At 38.0% G+C, this 22,453-nt stretch overlaps 2 protein-coding genes across 10 annotated transcripts; one reads left to right on the top strand and one right to left on the bottom strand.

Moving 5' to 3' along the window:
* Positions 1 to 287: 287 nt before the first annotated feature.
* Positions 288 to 16,861, bottom strand: LOC127941455 (zinc finger protein 532). Of its 8 annotated transcripts, none has more exons than XM_052536507.1 (10): positions 16,714 to 16,861; positions 15,288 to 15,416; positions 7,981 to 10,231; positions 7,400 to 7,581; positions 6,566 to 6,742; positions 5,367 to 5,529; positions 3,678 to 3,983; positions 3,417 to 3,529; positions 3,113 to 3,254; positions 288 to 2,471 (listed from the first exon to the last, which is right to left on the bottom strand). In XM_052536507.1, the coding sequence occupies exons 2-10, from the start codon at positions 15,356 to 15,358 to the stop codon at positions 1,953 to 1,955; spliced, it is 3,924 nt and encodes a 1,307-aa protein (XP_052392467.1). In that variant the 5' UTR covers positions 15,359 to 15,416; positions 16,714 to 16,861; the 3' UTR covers positions 288 to 1,952. The 8 variants fall into 8 exon arrangements, with proteins under 8 accessions (XP_052392467.1, XP_052392466.1, XP_052392462.1 ...); XM_052536506.1 differs by lacking the exon at positions 16,714 to 16,861 and adding an exon at positions 15,503 to 15,749; XM_052536502.1 differs by lacking the exons at positions 15,288 to 15,416; positions 16,714 to 16,861 and adding exons at positions 12,907 to 13,159; positions 13,255 to 13,423.
* A 2,120-nt stretch (positions 16,862 to 18,981) lies between these two features.
* On the top strand, positions 18,982 to 21,861 carry LOC127941460 (gastrin-releasing peptide-like). Of its 2 annotated transcripts, none has more exons than XM_052536517.1 (3): positions 18,982 to 19,339; positions 20,622 to 20,818; positions 21,415 to 21,861. In XM_052536517.1, exons 1-3 carry the CDS (start codon positions 19,213 to 19,215, stop codon positions 21,472 to 21,474), a joined length of 384 nt encoding a protein of 127 aa, XP_052392477.1. In that variant the 5' UTR covers positions 18,982 to 19,212; the 3' UTR covers positions 21,475 to 21,861. The 2 variants fall into 2 exon arrangements, with proteins under 2 accessions (XP_052392477.1, XP_052392476.1); XM_052536516.1 differs by having other exon boundaries at positions 18,991 to 19,339; positions 20,535 to 20,818; positions 21,415 to 21,852.
* The last annotated feature ends 592 nt before the right edge of the window (positions 21,862 to 22,453 follow it).

Below are 22,453 nucleotides of genomic sequence, written 5' to 3'. Positions count from 1 at the left end.
TTCTATAAAATGCTTAAAGATATTTTTTTCTAACACCCACCACCACCACAAAAGCCCCAGATTTAGAGTGAATAAATAAAAATTTAAAGTCTCTGTCTCCCTTGTCAACATGAAAGCACCAATCACATCGCTGCGTTTCACAGTGGTCCCTTATTCTGACTTTAAATTCCCTTGTAGCCATGGTGACCAAGACCAGTGGCTGAAAGGAAATTGCTTTCAGGCTAATTAAAATGAGGCAAAGCGAGAGCTGAAGCACACAGACTTCAAACCAGTTTAGACATGTTAGATATTTTGTGTATGTATCATTTATTAATGATAATGTTGTTTGCACAGACATGGAACAAAGTCTACCGAACATCAGCAAGACATTCTAGAAAACAGAACAACCATCCACCATGAATGGCTTCTTTCATGCACATACTGTATGCGTCCTCGAAGGTACTCATTTTCCAAAGGAAATGCAAAGCAAAATACGGAGTTGAGGACAAATGAAGATCTCGAACTAGAACTGAGCTCCTCGAAGTGAAACGTTGAAATTAAAAGCTGCAGCTGAGTTAGAGGGGGAAAAAATGCAATTGAAAATGCCCTAGAAATAAAAATAAAAAACAAGAAATTTTACAGCGTGTTCCACAATTTGAACAAAACATTAATTTATGGTGAAGGCCGAATTTGTTGCTATATTTTTTCCCTTTTCACACTTAGCATGTGAGTCAGTGAAACACCAAACTAGAGACTTTTCCACGGTATGCTGCTCAAAAAAAATAAATAAAATAAATTAACAATTTTAGTATACACTCTAGTACTTTAGTATACTAGCAAGAACGTGAAAACACGCAACTATTAGCGGGGCGTCCTACTTTGGAGTTCATGTGTAAAGGAACTTTTAAATAACTGATTTTAAATAAATCAGGCTAAATGGACATATTCAGGATTAGTTTCAGTTGTATCTGCTGGGCAAAGTGGTTTTGGATTCAAATCACAAATAAAGCTTCCCAAAGACCGAAAAAATCCAATGAGCATGAATCTGAAATATGGTTCTTGATGGGTTGAGACACTGTAGTGTGATAATAATCCAAAACACAAATGCAATCAAACATAAGTTATGATTTGGAACAAGCTGCCCGAGAAGAAATGAACTGAGGAGAATCGTTCGGCTGTGAAGTTAAAAATCACATATGTATTCCACACGACCTCTTGGCAGTGGCTGAGATAGGCTATATAAATTTAAATAATGACTTTCATGTCTTGTTCTTCTGTAGTGTTAAATTAGAGTAGTTTTGAATAGACGACTAATTCACGAAACAGAAATGCACCATAAAAAAAGCTTTCAGGCTCAATTCCACATCCAGTTCTTTAGTCAAACGCCATTCTCGGCTGCTTCAGGAGACTGTATTCCTGCTTGTGTTGTAGGTTGCGGACTGATTGTCCTTTTAGAGTGCAATGTGTCTCACCGAGAGGTGTAACTGTGACATTCTGTGCACTTTGTTTTAGCAGCAGTTCGGAAACTGGGACCGAAAGCATCCCAAGACTGAGACAGCCGTTTGGACAGCATCTGTTCCCACGAGAAAACACAAGAACTCTCTAAAATAGAAAATAAAAAGGAATCTATAAAAAAGGTCTACCCAACACGCGTACAAACAACTATCATAAAGTATACAAAATGTTCTCATAGATAATTAAATACACATAAATCAGTTTTTTTATATATTACACTTCTTTAAACACACATTCTGTGTATAGATTTATACATTTGGTATATATATATGTATATATATATTTATGTATACGTATGCACAACAAATGAGCATACAAAAAGGCCAGAATAAAGAAAAACGATGTAAAATGCTTCTATACGTTCTATATTACAACATACAGACAAATAAATAAAAAATGTTTTTTGTTATAATTCCTTGCAAAGCAACATCCATCCACTAGGGGGCACTACCTCGCTCTTACTTCTCAGCTGCACTCAGCCGTTTGGACTTAATGAAGGCCATTCCGTGTGTCCGCATGTGTGTGTTCACGGCTCCCTCGGTTTCAAACGTTTTTGAACATACTTTACATTGAGTATCTGGGATACCGTCGTTGGTGTCCGGGTTGGGCGTGTTCTCTTGTTGCTCGTTGCGTCGCCCGAGTCCTTGGGGCTCCTTCAACTTGTGCACGATGAACAGGTGTCGGGCGAGGGAGTTGTGTGAGGTGTAGCACAGGCCACATTCGCGGCACTGGTAGGACGAGACGTCAGTCTTGTGCTGGGGAATGTGCTCGTGGAAACACACAATGTCCTCTGTGGTGAAGCTACACACTGCGCATTTGTGTGTTTTGAAGACGTTGATCTTGAGCTTCTTTAGAGGTTGTGAGGATGAGCTCTTGGACCGCTGAGCAGAAGTCACCTCTCCTCCGGCCTCCTCCACTTCCTCTTCCCTCTCAGCGTCTTCTTCTTCGGAGTGGAGCTTTCGTTTAGGACTGGGGACCTGAAGATACAAAATGTCATGTTTTCTTTATTATTTAATTATTTTGAGATAGAAGTAAAATTCACAAAGAAATCTAGAGAAAAATTAATTAAGCAAAATTCAAAATAGTTTTGATGACTACCAGTGGCTGTGTGTGGTATGACGCCCTAAATAAAATCTCACAGGAACATAAATTTTTTTCATATCAACTTCAAATTTGTAACATAACTTATTTAGACACAAGGCTTTAATTTAGGGTAAAACCTGCTATGTAAAATATTTATAATAAATAAAATAAAATTAATATAGCGCATATTATTTACAGTACACTTCTATAACTTTTTGATACTTAAATATTTTGAAAAAATTCCACGTTTGTTAAAATCCGCTAATTTTTTCTTTAAAAAGGGACCAACCTTAGGTTTATATTCCAAAGTGTTCATAAATTACAGCAATTTAAGTTTGGATAGTGTACTTTAATGCCTATTTAAAAAATGGGGGTGACAGTTAAGGGGTTAAAAAATTTAGCTGCTAAATATTTTCAGACATTCGTAAGTGATAATGACAGATATTATATTAAAAAGCTTACTGACTGAATGGTTGTGTTATGCAACAGTCTCAGTCAATACAGATCCAAAGGAGCAAGTCTGTTCACTGGTTACCTGTTCTTTGTCTGGGACGGCCTCTGTGCCGCTGGAATCTGCCGGAAGCTTGGCCTCTGTGTCTTTGATGCCATGCATCAACTGAATGTGTTTCTCTAGCAGCAGTCTTTTGGTGAAAGTGCGACTGGGTTCTGGGCAGTGTCTGAGGAGACCCAAGAGAGATCTGTTTGACGCTCATAAGTGTCTGTGATTCGTTTTGAAGTAAAATGAAGTGTCTTAAGCTTGAACATGCAGAATTGTGAATTCACAAGCACAGATGAAACTAATGGACATTCTGATGGGTCCGGAAACACATGATACTCACGGACATGAGTAGACCTTCCGTAGACCCTTGTGTTTGATTCGGTTGTGTCTACATAAACTGTGAGAGGAACTGAAAGACTTTTCACACTGTCGACACGGATGCTTTTTCAGTTGCTGGTGAAGCAGAAAGAAAAAAGATTCTTTATAATCATGCCGATATGTGTGCAGTGATGTACATGAATTCAGCACGGTGTCCTAAAGCCCTGGGTCTCAATCATGAGACTCACGGTTTTGAAACATTATTAAAAAAGCTCTATTTTACCTTCCCATGCTCTCTTTTCATGTGGGAGATGAAGACTTCTCTCTGTGTAAACAAGCGGTCACACTCCCTGCAGGTCCAGCCAGGGCAGGAGGTGGACAATGGGGCTTTTTTAGGAAGGTCTGTACCATTACTATTCTTTTTTGTTGGGGATGCTGGCTTCCTCTCTCCCTTCTCAAGGCTGTCGATAGAGACGGTCTCTTTGTTGTTGTTATTCGGGCTCATGGAATTAGTAGGTTTGGAGCTGAGAGGGAGATTGATGCCCAGATTTTGAGGGCCCTCGATAGTCTTTAAGATGCCGTGCATGGACTTGAAAGGAATAATAATTTTAAGATTAATAAATTGTTTTATATGTATTTTTATATGTAATTTGTAGGGGTGTAACGGTTCACAAAATTCACGGTTCGGTTCGATACGATACACTGATGTCACGGTTCGGTTCGGTTCGGTTCGATACGTTTTAGATACAGCAAAATGTAAAAACATCTCAACTTTTCAGAATGCCGCAAGCGCACCGCGGGTCATGTGACAAGAACCAACCAATCAGCTTCATCCTTTCCCGTAACAACGTTGAGAGCTCAGCCAAGATGAAGGAACAGCTGATCATAGTTGTATATGGATTGCAATTTTGAAATAAATTCAGTAGCAGAGCTACTGCAAGCGATTTTTAGAGCTGCAAATCCATTTATCCTTCGCTGAAATTTCCGCGTCTCATGGAGAGAGCACGTCATTGTTGCTTAGCAAAGACAGACGCCTCATGAGCGCTTCTGCCCGAGCGCTTTGGAAAGGAGGAGAAAGACGCGCTTAGCGTTTTCCATGCGTTTTTAGGCACGATATGTGAACGGCCCCTAAGGCGCTCGCTCACTCAGCACGCGCTGAAGGCTCGTTGCAAAATGTCTAATGCATTTAACAGACCAGAAATATAAGATCCTAAAATAACCAACAGGTCTGGTGTTTGGGTTGGATTCCCTGTAAGCTATAGTTTCTAAATGCTGCAGGGATAGTTTGCTGCGTGCATGTTTCTCCTTTTTTTCGTCTTTTCCCAGATAGTACTGACGCATATATCCCAGATATTCCCGCTGGGTTTTTTTTTTTTTTTTTTTGTAATCCCGCTGGTGTACCCTGTCATGTTGCAGATGCGACATACCGTTGTTTTTTTATCCACCACTCTCTTGCCATCACCATTATAGCTTAAAGGGAATCCAAAGTGCACCCAAACACCAGACCTGTTGGTTATTGGAGGATCTTCTCATTTCTAGTCTGTTAAACGCATTGGCTATTTTGCAACGAGCCTTCAGCGTGTACTGAGTGAGCGAGCGCCTGCTGAGTAGCCTAACATAAACATATAAGATGGTGTTTTTTTCTTCTTCGGGAGTGTCAGGGGCGTTGCCTGTTACGTTGTTTGGGTTATTGGGCTACCTTGTTGAACGCATATCATTATATTTCTTTCTCTCTCTCTCTTTTTTTTTTTTTTTTCAAATATAATTAATTACTCCAACGAACCGTTCGGTATACATAATGCGTACCGCGTACCGAACCGAAAGCGTCGTACCGAACGGTTCAATACGAATACGCGTATCGTTACACCCCTAGTAATTTGATCATGTCATGAATACATTTCAATGACCTGATAATACAATATGTGATGGCATATGACAATTAATAATAATTCCCACTGATTTATTCCCTTACTTTAATATGATCCAACATGAGCTGTTTTTGGGCGTAGTGCAACGAACAGTCCGGACACTTGAAGACAGACACCTTCTGACTGGAAATGTGCTGGTCAAAGTGCGTGTAGAGCAAAGTCTGCTGGGTATAAACGGTGTCACACATGGAACACTTGTAGATCAGCCTGCAAAACAATACATACCAGTGAAGAGACTACTTTCTAAAATGCTAGGTTGCTTGCTTTTGCTTGTGTAGGTGTTCATTCCTACTTCTCATTACAAGGTTCAACACCTCAGTCCGAACAAAACAAACATTCTCTCTCTCGCTAGAATAACTGTTGTGTTGAAGGAATTATGATTGTTGTAAGCGCCATACTGAAACTTGCATTAAAGGCTTGTGTTGTCAATAAGCCAGCTGATCAGGTTTCCAAAATGGTTATAGGTAACACTGGAAGTGCAAACAAACCATCTGGCCTTTTCATTAAAAAGTGCTGATGAACACAACAGGCCTTCTCAGGGCTGGTGGGGTTCAAAGAGAGGACACAGCAAATTAAAGCCACTGTGCATAATTTCTTTCTGCTCCTGAAAAGGTCAGTAGCATTTGAGTTCTAAAGGAACTGATTTGACACACCTATTGAGTTCCCCTCCATTCTACAACAACTAAGAATTATTGCAAGCATGTTTTGTCATGAAGATGGCAGTGTTTAGTGCCAAGCATGCGTTTGCACCATAAGAAAATAACGTGGTAGCTGCATAGTGTTTTATTTTATTCAAAAATGCATAATCCACAAACCATAAATACCAGTATATGCAGTAACACCTGCAATGAACATTATTACACAGCTCTATTAAATACTTGATTCTAATTGATCAATCACTGCAGTCTTAGGTCAGACTGCTCTATTGTATAACTAAACATTTTCCAAGAAACAAAGCTGTGCAAGCTGCATGTCACAGTCTTTCGTCTCACATAATACAATTACTTCAACTTAAATCAATATTTCATGTCTATTTACTTATTTGGTAAGTAATAAATAGAATATAAGATCTGATGACCCAGTTGGGTTTATTTTGGTATAATGAAAGGCTATTTATACATTATCGCTAACTTAACCATCTGGTTTCTAAAATAAATTGGTTCCATCTTTGGATAAAGAAGAAGTCATGAATCACAAAGACACTATTTTATTAATTCTACGAATTTATAAGGAAAAGACTTACTTGGGCTCTCCAATTTTGACTCCTGGATGCTGGGTGTAGGCATGGGAATGTGTACCGGGGGCCGATTTAAAAGCCATGGGGCAGATGGGGCATTTGTAGAAGATTTCACAGTGGGATCCCTGAATGTGTGACTTGAGAGCAGCAACGTCAGCGAAGATGACACTACAGTGAACACAGCTATGACCAAAAAAGAAAAAAGAAAGTGTTACTCTTAAATATAACTTAACCCTTTTTTTGTTTCCATAACTGATGCCAGTCACCTTTAATGCAGCATCAGTCATGGGCGAATGGCAGAATAATGACAGTGAATAGCTCCATGATTGCCATTTTGAAAGCATGACGAGTCTTCATTTCATGTTCCACTCAAAACCAATTAAACACTTAGGCTCATTTTGTATTTCAGTGCACGTCTTATGCATAAATAGAAGCTTTTATGTCAACTCAGAAATAAGAACATAGACTGAGGTCAGTAAAGGTGACATACACTCATCATAGAATTTGCTTCAATACTCAATACTTAGTTTGTGATTCGATACTATCACAATATTTAGTTCTTGTAAAAGAATACATGATATATCACGCTACGTTTTTCATATCCACAATGCATGTTGTCACATTTTTTTGTTTAATTATTATAAGTTATACAGTGGCAAGATGCATTGTTACACCCCTAGTGGTCAGTAAAGATAATTACACAGTTTTGCTGATCTCTGGTTAAGGTAAAAATTCTCCAGTATTTAGCATTAAAAAAATAATGAACATTTCATTTACTTGCAAAGAGGTCATTTCTCAGAAGGTCATTCTTTTTATTTTAGAGAAGCATACAATACTAACCGGTAGCCCACTCGACGTGTATAGTGCAGGCAGTTCTTGGTCACATGAGACTGAAAATGGACTGATCGACAGATAGCTCCACATTCAGGGCAGATATATGGAGACTTGTGCTGATGGATCCGCTGATGGGAAGCAAAGCTACACTGGTTTGGCAGTAGCATTTGGCAAATGGTGCAGGTTTTCTGTATCAGTTGAAAGAAATGCACAAGCAAATTATTCAAAATGTCTTTAACACAACTTTTAACTACTTCTGTAAATAAAAGAAGACGCCAGCATTGTACTTGAGTCTGACCCTCTTCTGGGGCCAGTTGAAGAAACTGCTTAGACTTGTTTTAAAAAGTTAGCCATATAATTTATTTTCTCCTAGACTGGTCATTATTGTTTAACATCAGTAATAAATGTTGATTGGCCAAATGTTAATCAGAAAGGTTAGACTATCTCTTGGCCCCATGTTTTGTTCTTGACCTGAACTCAACCTGTCTCGACCTGGACTTAGAATCAAATAAACTGGTCTCGACTACAATGCTGATAAAGTTGATGACCATTTCAGCTCTTACATCACAATTAATCTATGTACCCACCTGTCCACTGGATTCAGGAGCCTGCTGGTAATGCATTGCAAGAGATGACTCTTCTTGAAATGTCTCATTACATTCCAAGCACTTTAGACTCGATCTGCAGACCTTGGAGACATCCTTATCTAGGGGCATGGCAGCCACAACAGGAGCTGAAGAGGGTGCAGAGATCACCGTGGTTGGGTTTACTTTCCCTGGACTCCCCACTATGGAGGATCCAAGGTTAGCTGAAGAGGTGGGAGCACTGGAAGTTACTGATGGTGCAATGATCATCTGGTCAGCTGGAATTGGCTTCAGGATGAGATGAGAACACTGCATGACAACCCCTTTGTCTTTGTGGCCCCTAGCATGTGACAGAAGACTGCACTTGTTGTAGAAGACTAGGTTTTTGGCGCAGTGGTTGCAAGTGACCTCAATGCGGACACTTCTGCGGTCAAAATGTTGAGTGAGGCTTTTTTCCAGGGCAAAAGAATCACCACATTCCAAGCATTTGTATCCTCGGGATGGTAAAGATATACAGGCAGAAATCGGAGGGCTGAGATTTGGTACATACACTGGCACAGGGTTAATGCTACTCAAAACTTTATTGAAGGCCTCTACTACTGAGCTCTGGGAGCTGGTTAGGACCTGGACACGAGACACTTTCTTCTGTTGTTGCTGGGCCAACATGGCTTGCTTGATGGGTTGTTGGGGCTTGGTCAGAACCTGGTGGAGTTCAGCTGCTGATGCATTCTGAGGCAAGAGATTTAAGTTGGTTAGGTGGACAGTCTTTGGCACAAGTTTGGTGTTTGTTAGGCTGGAAGCAGGCACCATGACAGTTTGTTGCTGAATGGCAGTAGCAGCTTTAAGGATGGCACTGCTGGCACTCTGAACAGATGCCGCTGGTATGACAGTGGCCTTTACAGTCGTGTTGTTGGCAAGTTTTAGGTTAATCACTTGGGAACCTGCCGTCTTAACGGCTGAGACAGGTAAGAAGGCAGTGGCCACGGGCTTGATGGTCATTTGTTTAGTTACCTCAATGGCAGAGCCTCCAGAAGTTGCTACTACTGTGGTCGGCAAAGTTCTCGTGGGAGAAGAGAAAACAGAAGGGGAGGTTGAAGAGGACAGCAGAGAAGAGACAACATTGGGTGAAGAATCAATACCTTTCTTCAAGACTTCAGGATCAAACTCGGGCAGAACTCTTGTAACTGTCCTCTTGATCTGCCCCGAAGATGTCTTGATCGTTTTAATGCGGACTTTGGGAATGACTGGTATAGATCCTGCTGGAGATACAGGAGACTCTTTGCTGCTGCTTTCACTGGTAACACTGCAAGGACTCTCTGGCTGTTTAGAGATCACTTTCTTGCCAAGCTCCAGAGCTGACTCCTGCTCTGGTGATTTATCCGTATCCTTTGGGATCTCTTTAGCCTCTCTGGGTGAATCTCGAGATGTAGCTAGGGATTCTGGAGACATTGCTTCTGAGCTAGCTTTCTTTGCACTAAGTGCTGCAATTGCAGCAATGCAGGATGAGAGCTTTGCAGATGATTTGGCCTTGGCTTGGGAGAGGTTGGTCACATTCAACTCAACGACTGGTTCTTCAGGCTGTTTTGCTTGGGATCTTTCTTTGGAGTGCTCCTCAGTTTTTCTTGGTTTTTGAGATTCATAGCCATTTGCACTACTATTCTCAACTTTCATGTGATTGTAATTGCCATTTGTTTTTGGCCTAGATGGTCCATCTGGTTTGGGGTGTTGAGAACGAGGCTCTTCCGTTTTTGCACTCAGACCGGTTAGAGGGTTTGGTCTAATCTGTAAATTACTTTGCTTGTCAGCAGGGTCATCTACTTCAATCTTGTCATCATCATCAAACTCTTCTGCACTAGAGATGGGACTGAACTGGTTGAATGTGGAGATGTTTCCTGCCATCCCTTTTTGAAGCTTCTCGCTCTCTTTGTTGTATCTGTTGGGTGACACGTGCAAAAAACCATTGTGCAGTCCATTTCCAACAGTGGGATGGACATCCTTTTCTGAGAGATGTTCAGTGGCATCAAAATTCCGGACGTTCTTAACAATAACACTAACCCCAACATCTGGACCAGAGGAGACATGGGAGTCCTCTTCATGGTTGGCATTATGTTTGAGTTGTCCCTCATGGTCATCATGACCAGACTCAATGGCAGCCTTGGGATCAACCATATCAGGTATGTCAAAGGCCGCAAGCAGATCATCAAAGTCTGGGGTTTTCATGTCACCCATGGTGTTATGAGAATGAGCTAAACTCCTTTGAGAAACAAGGGAAAGACATTCCATATTACAATTTGAAAAGTAAAAAACTAATTAGACTGTATTGAAAGGAAAGCAGCAAGAAGAGCTTAAAGCCTATAAAAATATTATTGATATGATATAAAGATATTATTGACAAAACTTACACACAAGTACTTATTATATATAAATCCAGGGTTTCCCATGTATTGATTTTTTTTTGTGGTAGCCCATCACAATATCAACACGGACCACCACAAATAGATTTTCCAAAATGCTTTGACTTTGTTGAATAAACATGAGCTCTGCACGTTTCAAAATCAAAACAAGGCATGGGTGTTTTTATATGAATTTATCATATTTGAAGAGAACTGATTGATGTTAGAAAAGTTTTGATGTCATTTTAATTTCATCTTTCCTATAATGGCTGATAGAGTAGCATAGCTGCTTTGATTACAGCCGTCACTGGGGAAACCGCTATTTCTCCCAGTCTTTAAGCACCTCCTGCTGGCAGATAATGAATTTGCGCTTTCAATAAGCCTTCTGTTTTATATTTACATTATACACCTATATATTTCCACCAAGGAAAAGGCCACCACACATGGGGTTCAAGTCTGTGGGAAACACTGAAATCCATTGCTCAGTGTCTTCAAGACTACAATTTTGAATGTAAGAAGCTGCACCATGTTTAAAAAATTCTGACATGGCATACTGTAAACAGTCTACCAGTAAATACATCTGTATATAAAAGGCTCTGAAATGGTAAGAATGGTTCAAATATAGAACATAAACTAAACATTAAAAAGGAGAGAAACAGAAATCTGTATCTTTGGTTTTATATTTTTCCTAAAGAAAGTCAAAATGTTGAATTAATTAAGCCTGAGCATGTTTTGTCCTTTTTTTTTTTTGTTAATAAAATGTTAATAAATTAAGTAATTTGTATACTCTAAAAAGTAACAAATAAAGGATTTAAATACAGGAAATTAAAAAAAGGTTTTAGTATATATATATATATATATATATATATATATATATATATATATATATATATATATATATATATATATATATATATATATATATATATATATATATATATATATATATATATGTTGTGTGAAATAATACATTTTGTGAAACATAAATTTTTTTCCCCTGAATCATTTACTTTTGTGTTTATTTTTTACAGATTTGGTCCTCAGAATTGATCTTACAATATTAATATTAACTAAAAACCCAATCACATATTTTGCCATTTTTAAAATGAAATACTAAATCACAAAGAAAATAAAGCTGTATCGTGCTAGTAAGGTTAGCCACCCCCCATTACTCCTGTTACTGCTGCTTTTAGTGAAATGGAAGAGAGCACTGCAGTCTTGCCTCCATTACAGCTAATAACATCTGCACGCACAGGGTGTGCAGGGCCAAGACGGCCTTCCCCACACACAATGGAGCCAATGGGGTAAGGCATGTAAGCAGAGAAGGAGCAGCAAACAAAAGACAGAAAAAGACAGAAAGAAATAACACAGGGACAAACAGGACTTTAATGAAAGACATTAAGCTGTTGAAGCCAGTATGGGACCTAAACACATTTACAGCCGAGCAGCCTGGTTTCAAATCAGAGTATCGCTCACAGGAAAACAACTGTGATTCTTGGGTCTCTATCCGAGGCCTTTAAAATTAGGCAACTGTATGACGCAGTAGTAATAAAAAAAGAACACACACACACACATGCAAACATATATAAGTTGAAACATGCAAATGAACCACTCCTCACCCTCTGTGTTCCGACAACTAGAGCAAACAATCTTGCTTTCCTTCCCTTCTTCCTTCCTTCCTTCCTCTCACCACCTCCACAACAAAACACCACCACCACCACCCTCCTCCTCCTTTCTCCCTGACAGCAGAGGGAAAAAAAATCCACTTTTTGCACAAGGCAGGGCCCTTCAAGAAACAATCCACCAGGAGGAAAGGCACGCCAGAGACCATTCTGATTGGTGACCACCATGAATAACAGCACATAGTGACCCACAGTCACCATATCTGCTCAGCTCCCATGGCTGCCTCCCGGCCCTGATGTGCATAACCGTCTGGAGGTGTGCAAAGACCGCCTCTCTAACGTCCCTGCTCTGGGCTGTGTCACTCCTGAAGACCCCTTTGCCATTTTTGCTGCCATGAAGCAGTCAGCTATCTGCCTGTAGCACAGTGACTGTATTGTTTCCGAGCCTCCTCGTCTGCCTCAAACCGGTTTCAACCGGTTCCGGTCACCCTGCATAACGTGTGTGCTGCAGTGCAGCCACACTGGAGACACAGAAGCCGGCCGTTTCTTCGTCAAATCTTCAATATTCCTGCAAAATATTCCTGTTTTGAGTGTGTGTTAATATCATCGAAGAGGTTTGTGTTCAGAATGCGTGTGCAGTTCACGTTGCCGAGCCGAATCAAACGCTAGGCCTGAAAAACACAAACTATGGAGGACATTTATGAAAAATACATGCACACCAGAGGCTGGTTTATATGGATGGATTGATGAATGAATTAGAGAAGGAAAAACTGAAAAGTCAAAAAGCAGATGCACATTCCAGAGGAAAACCACAAGCACTGTGTAAACCAAAACCACAAGATGAGCACCGTTTCCTGACATAAGAAAACAAGACAGAGATAGTAAGTAGAATTTAAACAGGCTCGGTACCTGACCTCTTTTTGATTGTGCCTCTCGGTTTTACCCCATTCTGCAGCACTGGACTGCTTCTACTTCCTTCTCTGCCTCCCCTCTTCCTCTCTCTCTCTCTCTCCCTCACTCTCACACTCTCCATGGTCCCTGTTCCTCTCTTCTAGCCAGTGTCCCTGCTTCCTCCTCTCGCCTTTTCCCCAGAAACACGGATCTTTGTCAATTAAAATCGGCTGCTCGTCCCCTAATCCTCCAGCCCTGGGCAACCATGTCCGGTCTCTGCCAAGCGAGATAGAAAACAAAGGCCGTGACACATAGAAGAACACACACACACAGAGACACACAAACAGGGAAAAAGCAGGCTCTCGCCCTACCCAGCTTTGCCCCGGCTCTACTACCGGGAATCTTCGTGGAGAGGCTTATGCAAGACGTCAGTCCAGCCAGGCCCCATTCTGTATGAGTGTGATTTTTTTCCCCTTCACTATGAGCCTGCTGGTTCCTGTTCTATAGGTCACTCTCTCCTCTGCAGATGCACAAGGCAGTGCAGGGAGGAAGGGGGCAGTGTTCTGACAAGCAGCCCTGGCCTTTTGTCTTTGCGTGCACTTGTTGGGGGGAGGGGGATGAGTCTCTGGCTCAAGACTGCAACCAGCTGCTGCAGCCAAAGAAGACAAGCAGATTCGAGTAGAGACATTGAAACAGCGAGAGAGAGAGAGAGAACCGGGCAGAAAGGAGAGGTGGAGAAAAAAAAAGAGGGAATATGAGACGGTACTGGAAGGAGGGGTGTAAGGGGAGAAGGGAATCTTCTGGAATGACGTTTGCAGAGAGACTGCAAGCAGGAAGAACAAAGGCCCACGATGGCATTGGCTAGCCTGCAGTCAAATCATGTATGTGTGTTGTTTTTTCATGCCGGTGCATAGAGAATCATTCTATCCAATAGTCTAAAGCATATTTGTAGCATTTTTTAAGAACCTCTTTGAGACCAACAATAGCTTTAGCGATATTACAGTAATCATTCAATAAAGTGATGGTGTTGTTTTCTTAAATTAAGGCCATGTGGTACCATTTACTATGCTGCAAATAAGAAAAAAAATAAATAAGCACTACATATTCGTGTTTCTGCAGTCTGGCTTTTGCCAAGCAAACGAACTAATCTGAGACACCCTAACAGGGCAGAAAAATGCTAAAGTCAAGACCAATCAAATGCTAGACAAAACAGTCCATGAACTTATGAACTCACTTGTCACTTATCAGTACAAAGCAAATTGCATTTTTTTAAGTCAATATGAATTGCTGTTGTTATTTTACTATTTTAAAAAGTCAAAACAAACTGCCGTTTGCAACCTTTTGCACTTCCCTAATCTGATATGAAATGGAATATTTAAAATATTTAATACGATTTTATACATTGGTAATTGAGAGGACTGAAAGTATAAAACTGAAACGAATGCAAATTTACAAAACACAATGCCTCGATAGTGGTTTGGCTGTTGGTTAGCATCATTTACCTTTTTTTTTTGTTGTGAAAAATCATTGATGATATGAAAAAAAATATTCATAATCAAGATATAGAATCAATTTTGATTCCCTTCTGACTTCAAATAAAGAAAGCTGCATTTCACTAATTGGTAATTCAAATTTATACTCTAAGACATTTTTTACAGACTATTCAATATTTAAGACTCAATTATTAAAAAACAGGACTTGATCTTATCCAATCGGAATTCACTGCACTGTGAAAAAAAAGTAGGGATTACGTACCAGAAGGCAGCCAAACTGAATGAAAGTTTACAAAAACGTAGTTGTTTGGCTATTTGTTAAAATTATCCAATAGCGTTGCATGGCCTATGTGATGTCATCAACCATAAAGTTGTTTCACAAGATAAGCAGGTTAGGGCATTTTGATTAAATATTAGATGTAACATAAACTACATATATTTTATGAATATATATACAGTGTGTGTATATATATATATATATATATATATATATATATATATATATATATAGTCAAAGAAGCTTTATCTGTACAAGCAACATATGCATTAGGAAAGTAAATGAATTAATGTTGTTTTTAAAGAAATTTTGGAGGTTGTTCATCATGGCCTACATGAGGCTTCTTTAGCCCTGGCCCCTGAACCATTTACAGGGCAGTGAGCGGTTCACTTCTGATAACTTCTGCAATGAGAAGAACATGAATGCATGTAGCGATTGCACAACAAACCGACAGACTCAAAGTACAGCAAACGAAATCCCTCATTCAAACCAGAAAACCACAACGGCAGCAATGCTACGGACAATAAACGGATGTATGCTCTCCACTCCCCATTATCAGCAACCCTCCTGGCCTTCCACAATGACAGCTATCAGAAGGACCCATTCAAAGAGCAAAGAACAGATGCTGACCTACCTGTGGGTTATTGTAAGAAAGGGATGGGTCTCAATTCTCAGCAGGGCAGCAAAAGCAAATTTCAAAGGCATGAAGGCCAGCCATGATTCTTGCTGCTGCACCACCAAATTCAGCTATGAACAGCACAACCTAGAATGAGAGAGATCATCAGTGTGCATGAAAGAGGGACTCAGGAATACATTGCAGTGCTGTCAAAAAGAATTGCAAGACGTTACTCATGGGTGCAAGCAGCCCTCATGACATCCCAGTACTAAAATGATCAAGAATGCATGGCTTTCCCCCTGCCGAACATAGCAGTAAGACATGGAGAGGGTGCTGCCCACCCCCCGAGATGTTAGCGCAGTCACATGACCGCCAGTGTCTTATTGATGCCATATATTGTGCCATGATACTGCCAGCTGCAACATTATTGTTACATTCGACTTTCAAAACGTTCTATGACGCCACCACAGAGTTCTCGCAAAGCGCAGAGTATTTATCCGCTCTTATTAAAAGAACAAAGAAGGTTTTTTTTTTTTTTTTTTTAAATCGCTTTTGTTTTTCATTTCGGAAATGTTCTCTCAAAGATTGCCCATGTATTTCTAAAACGTTTCGGTATGAAACAATTTACGTCATATAACCATTTGTTTTGTACTTGAATGCTTTAATACCTTGAGCTGAGATTTTTTTTTTTTTACTTTCAATCCCACAAACCCTTGCGATTGACACAGCGGCATGATTAAACGACTCGGTTCTTTCGAACAGCTCGTTTCTAAATTGATTCAGTGAATCTTTTACGACGCCACTGTATCGTGTGCTTCTGGCGTGGCATATAACGTGCTCAAAAAAAACAAACAAACAAACAAAAAAACTTCTGTGTACTCATAAAGTGATGTTCCTTAATTATAAAGTTTTATTTCATGTGTTCTGTGGCATTTTGCTGCGGCCATGATTTAAGTTTTCAAAAAGAACAAATGTTCAAAATCATGGCTGAAAGGGATTTGGACGTTTTAATAAAATGTTAAATCCAACTCTGTTTGTATTCGTGCATTCAGCTGTAATCATATTTCCCTTATTTATTTAGAAATGTTATGTTGTTTGGCAACTTGGGAGTGATTTTTTACACGTTTTATCCGCATCATCAGTCAAATTCTCTACCATCCGATCATCCATCGGCGGTTTGTTAGGAATTTAGCCTATGTTAAGTCAGTCAATATAGTTTCAAACAATGATCCGACTCATAAGAATGATTCATTCACCGCACTTGGAAAAGAAAATCTTCAGTTGGTAAAAGATTTTAGATCAAACATCATTGATCGCGTTATCAAAGCAAGTCCGTACAATTCATTTACGTTCTCCCGTATTAACAACATTATGGCAAAATGATGGAACATTATTTAAGATTCCCATGGAAATTAGTGGATTGTTGATTTTGAGCCACACTTACCCATGAATCACCGCGGTGATCCCTATTCGCTCCTTATAATCTTCAAGGTCGGAATGAATATCTAAACATGCTCCTATTAAAACAGATTTTTAATATAATATTCAGCTGTTTACATGTTTCTTAACATCATACGTTTACGTATACTGTGTTTGTGGGGGGCAGCCACCCAGTTCAGCTCCTCATAAGACCAAACTTGATTCCCAGAAGTCTTTGCTGCACACATCAGCAATGTGTTGGTAAATAAACAGGAGTCTCTAGTAACATAAACAATCTAAACACATTATTAATATGTCTATAGGCCTAAATAATTGTGAATACCACGTTTGTGGACACAATCACGCAAAAACATAAAAAATAAATAAATAAAATAAAACCTTGAAAAAAATGATGATATTACATATTAGTCATTTTTAGTCAAAATACAACCATAATAGTCCAATGTAGTAGCCCAAAACTTTGACAGAATTAAGGGAATCTTTACCTGGATGTTTTTAAGGCTAGAGATGTGTTGGCCTTTTTTAATTTCTAACCATTTCATATTTGCATTTTTTTTGACATTATGAAATTATTATAAATCATTAAACTGTGACTGAGCTTTTATTATTAAACGTTAAAGTGTCATATTTAAGTTTTTGTCCTTGTCTTGACATATCCTCTGGTCAACTGCAACCAGAGGTTGTTCAACAACCTTCAAACGAAACCAAATAGTTCCATCTAGTGGTGAAAGTCATGTTATGAATCATTTCAGGAATGACATTTTATTCTAGTTACATGCGATTGAACACATACTAGAGTTATGTCAAGTTTTTAGACTAATTCTGACACTTTCACGCGTTCTCGTTTATTGTTCTTGACAAAATTTCAGTTCATAAAAAAAACCCAGACATTTTAAAGCAACATTCTTTGCTTTGCAATGTTTTGATTATAATACCTATTTTTACTTGTTGCTATGAACTCATTTCTCTTTTGACATTCACACTTAATATCATGAAGAACTTTCAGGGATAATGAGGTAAACAGCAGCATGAGAAGCTCACCTCACCTGCCCTCCTTTGTTTTGTTTACAAAACTGACAGAACCTTTGAGGTCATGTCCATAATTTTCAGGCTTTGCTATCTGGGTCACATTATCTGGAAATAATATATTTTTAAATAGGATTATTCCAATAATATATCTTATGGATAACCATTAAAGAAATTCACAGAAAGCCTCACATATTGCTTCATCTGCAAGTGCCCATTGTTCACTTGTTGATTTTTCCATTCAGGTAAAACCAGAAGCATCAAAGGCCATCTGTTCTTTCCGATTTACAGAACAAAACAAGCTTTTAGGAGGTTACCAGGGACTTTGCTTGCTGGGTGAGAGATGTGATATCAACAGCTGATATCAGTGTTGATTAATTTCATCCTGAAAAAATATAAATTACTCTCCCAGTTGTACATCTGCACCCAGTGCTTTACATTGACGGACAGAATTGTATGCTACTTCTTCTTTGTGGTTCCATCATATATTTTTTTAAGAGTGATTTTAAGCTTTCACTTCTTTCGTGTTCCTTTTTGATATTATTGCATGCTTGTTTTGCAGTCCTGAGAAATAACAGTAGATATAGATGTTCATGTTTGTGTCAAGTGTCAATGAGAATAACAGTAAAACATGTTGATATATATATATATATATATATATATATATATATATATATATATATAAATGAATATAGCATACTATGGTTTCACAGAAATTCTACGGCCATGAAATAATAAAATAATAATAATAATAAGAAGAAAATTATTTCTGGAGAACCAACTTCTGTATGTTTATATAGTAGCTTATAATGTCAAAGTGCAACTTAAATCACTGGCTTTATGCTATCATCAGTGCCCATTACCAGAAACTTTATTATTCTTTTCCCTGCTGTACAATAAAATAATTAAATAAAATGCATATTTTTTGCTTGTTTTAAACGAATTTGGAGCATTATTTAGCAGATCATGGACCACTTTAAATCAGTTTTCTCTTTCTGTCCCTACTTTCCTGTGACATAAAGCAATTGGTCTCTATTACACCAACTGCACGAGATAACAATAACAATATATTTTTTACCCCACATCTAATGAAATACTGATGACATTCCACATTGAATCTGTCTTGGGAAACACAATAGCCCGTGGCTGAGATAATGACAGGCTAGCTCAACATGACATTCTGTTTTTATGTCAAACCCACCAAGAGACTGACGCAGAACCCATGGGAGGGGGCATTAAACTTTCAGCGTCCCACCCCACACATCCAGACACTGGCACGACAGATTCTCTCACGAAACTATCGCGTCATTTTCTTTCACTTTCACTTAAGTGGCCGTCGTGACGGGAGTATATAAATGAAGTGATTATCCATATGCAGCATTAAACGGGCCTCTACTAGCAATAACAGCCCGAGCACGAGCAATTACAGGAGTATCTATCAAAGAAGCTGAAGGGACTCGAGTCTCACCTGAGCGTTATGTGCCTCGTATGGAGATATAGATTAGTCGTTTCCATCATTCTGCTTGTTGTGCTCTGTGATGTTTATGCATCAGACTCACAACCAATTGGAAAAGTTTATCCGCGCGGAAATCACTGGGCTGTTGGTGAGTTAAAATCTATTATTTAAATGTATATTATTATTATTAAGCTGTTATCCTGCATATTTATATAAAATATAAATAATAATTCTTTATTAATTTTTTAAAGAAACCTATAAAAATGTTTAAAATATAACGAAAGTTGACGATGTAAGTGAGTTTTATTTGTCAAATGTGCATCAACAATACTTGTTGACAAATGAAATGTATTATTCTACATAATATAAAAAATACGTAGTAGCGCTACGCGGTATGTAGCTATATGAACAGGCAGGAATAAAAAAATATATATATATATTTTTTAATAAAATTATAAAATATCACGTTTAAATTGGTGTGTGCCTATACCATACATGAAAAACATGTTTAGAAAATAATATGCTGGACTAAAGAACCTGAAATGTAACATCTAGAACTGTTGATCTCCATGAGAACCACAGAACTGGACAAACAGAGGGTTTGTTGCTGAACCTAAGGAGCTGTGAAGCATTAATGAGTATACAAATGAAATGAAAAATGAAATCAGTAACACTAGATATAAATCACTTTATTAAATGTACCAGTGGTAGTTTATTTCGTACATTCATTAAGTATGTATCTGGAGTGCTTGCAAAACTCTCAAGTGTCACTTAAGCTTCAAGTCTGAAGAGGAAAAGTGGGAAAGTGGATCCATGGGGTGAAATTAGCAGATTAACAGCCATGTTTTAACTGGATGAAAATAGCATGCAACTGTTTGCATGACGAATTTGTTAATAAAGAGAAAATCAGCTAAAATATTATACTTTATTTTGATTTTAGAGATTGAAATTTGAGATTTAGTTCGGTGGGGCTAATGCTGTATTTAAAAAAAAATGCTCATAAAATTAATTGTGACATGGTGAATAGAAGGAATTGTGGATTATTTTGGCTTAGATTGTATTTTGTTTGCACATTAATGACAGACTATATTCATCATTTGTTTAAATAGCTATAGTTTATATATATATGTATATATGTATGTGTGTGTGTGTGTGTGTGTTCTTGATTAGGTTGTACTATATACATCAATTGCATTGTTTTGACTTTGCACATGAAGTCTTATTTAAGTGTGGAGATGCTCTCCTACCTAACCTGTATAGGTTCAATTATATTTGTGTTAAATGTATTCTTTTTACTTGAATCAGAACAACAATCGGTCTATAATTATATATATGTATTTTAGGGCATTTAATGGGCAAGAAAAGCACAGATGAGAAGGTAAGACCTGAGGATCCAGAAGGCAATGATGATACCTCTATGACGTTTCTAGACCAGGATCAGCAGCTGGAAAGACACAACAAACATCTGCTGCCTCCACTCCTGCATACACTTATGAGAGGACGGACGGCACCGGAGATCATGCTGGAGGGCACAGAGGAGATCGACGCTCATAAACTACTCCAGCGCATGCTGGAAGAGAGGCATCACTGGGAGGAAGTTCATGAGAGGGACAGACAAGTGAAACGGGTATGAAACGGAAAGAAATCTTTAACATAATCATTATGTTAATGCAAAAATGCATGCAAATGCATTTAAAGTACATATAGATGGATCTGATTTATTTTTTAATTACAAAACAGTTCTTCAATGTGTATAATATACAAAAAAGAAAACATTGTTGGACAAATAAAGAATCACTTTTGACCACAAAAAATACGAATGAGACACAGATAAACCTTTTGTAACCAGTGTTATTTTAGTGCCATTTTTATAGTTTTTTTTTATTAATATTTTGAATAGGTTTTTATTTTTATATTTTCTGATTTTTTATTTAAGTTAAAGTTTGTCTTTTTGTGTGTTTTTGTCTTTTTTTAAATTTAATTTAGTGTTTTAATATGTCTATATAGTTTTAGATTTTTATTCAGTTTTAGATTAATTTATTTTAGTACATCATATTAAACTAATACTTAAACTATAATTAAACTAGGTTTTAATTTTAGTTAACTTTACTAGATTTAGTTAACCCTATTTGAGAAAAAAAATTAAGCTAATGATGATATTTTGGTCAGTTTCCTTTGATTCTTATATAATAATATTTCTCTTTTTTTCTATTTCATATACAGGCTGAGGATGTCTTGTTACGGGCTTTATTAATATTAATGCAGGATGACAACGAAAGTTGAGGACCAACTGGACAAAAGACTATGGTTTGAAGTTCACAATTGACAACTGGCTTGACTGAATACAAATATCTTTATTCGACAACATATAAATAAGCATGTTATATTTTTTTATGCCAATATCAATATACAAAAAATTAATGCATAAACTGAGTGTCATTATTCTGTTTATTATGTTATTGTTTTATAACTGAATTCATCTTCATGATAACTGACACCATAGTAACCATTGTTGTCACAGTTCAGTTGATTAATATTTAATAAACTTAACTTGTTGGACTGTCTGCGGTTTATAAAAACAACAGTGTACTCGCTTGCGCTTCATTTGAAATGTCTTAGCTAGAAAATGACTATTAAAGGAATAGTTCACTCAAAAATGAAAATTTGGTGAAAATTTACTCACCCTCAAGTCATGCTAGATGAGTTTGTTTCATCATTGAGACAGATTTTGAGAAGTTTTAACATCACTTGCTCATCAGTGGATCCTCTACAGTGAATGGGTGCCGTCAGAATGAGAGTCCAAACAGCTGATAAAAACATCATAATAATCCACATTAAATCGAGAAGCGACAGCTTAATGATAAATTGCCTTAATAATGGATTTGTTTCTTACTAACACACAACTTTCATGTGAAAAAAGTCATGTGGATTATTGTGATGTTTTTATCAGTTGTGTGGCCTATCATTCTGACGGCACCCATTCAATGCAAGAGGACCTATTTGTGAGCACATAATGTAATGCTAAATTTCTCCAAATCTGTTCTGATGAAGAAACAAAGTCATCTACATCTCAGATGCCCTGAGGGGGAATACATTTTCAGCAAAATGTAATTCTATACTTTTTTACATTATCATATGAATTCTTTATGGTCCATGAATCACAACTAAATAGAGAATGTGCTGAGCTGAATGTGCATATAACATTTAGTGTGAGAGTTTAAAGACCCAGTCTCATTCCAAAAGCAATTTGTTACAGGTTATG

The sequence above is a fragment of the Carassius gibelio genome, chromosome A21 (genome assembly GCF_023724105.1).
Source record: "Carassius gibelio isolate Cgi1373 ecotype wild population from Czech Republic chromosome A21, carGib1.2-hapl.c, whole genome shotgun sequence".
Lineage (NCBI taxonomy): Eukaryota > Metazoa > Chordata > Actinopteri > Cypriniformes > Cyprinidae > Carassius > Carassius gibelio.
Note: the sequence above shows the minus strand (reverse complement) of the source record. Positions and strands in the feature narration are given on the sequence as shown.

Bases quoted from the DNA above. Each gene is read 5' to 3' on its own strand.
- LOC127941455 (XM_052536502.1), bottom strand. From the start codon at position 13,025: ATGGAGAGTGTGAGAGTGAGGGAGAGAGAGAGAGAGAGGAAGAGGGGA. The intron at 3,255-3,416 runs GTGAGTATCATG...GGGTCTCCTCAG, and splicing joins CGGAAGGTCTACTCATGTCC to ACACTGCCCAGAACCCAGTC. The intron at 2,472-3,112 runs GTAACCAGTGAA...TTGTATCTTCAG, and splicing joins CCGTCCCAGACAAAGAACAG to GTCCCCAGTCCTAAACGAAA.
- LOC127941460 (XM_052536516.1), top strand. From the start codon at position 19,213: ATGTGCCTCGTATGGAGATATAGATTAGTCGTTTCCATCATTCTGCTT. The intron at 19,340-20,534 runs GTGAGTTAAAAT...TATGTATTTTAG, and splicing joins CGGAAATCACTGGGCTGTTG to GGCATTTAATGGGCAAGAAA. The intron at 20,819-21,414 runs GTATGAAACGGA...TTTCATATACAG, and splicing joins GGGACAGACAAGTGAAACGG to GCTGAGGATGTCTTGTTACG.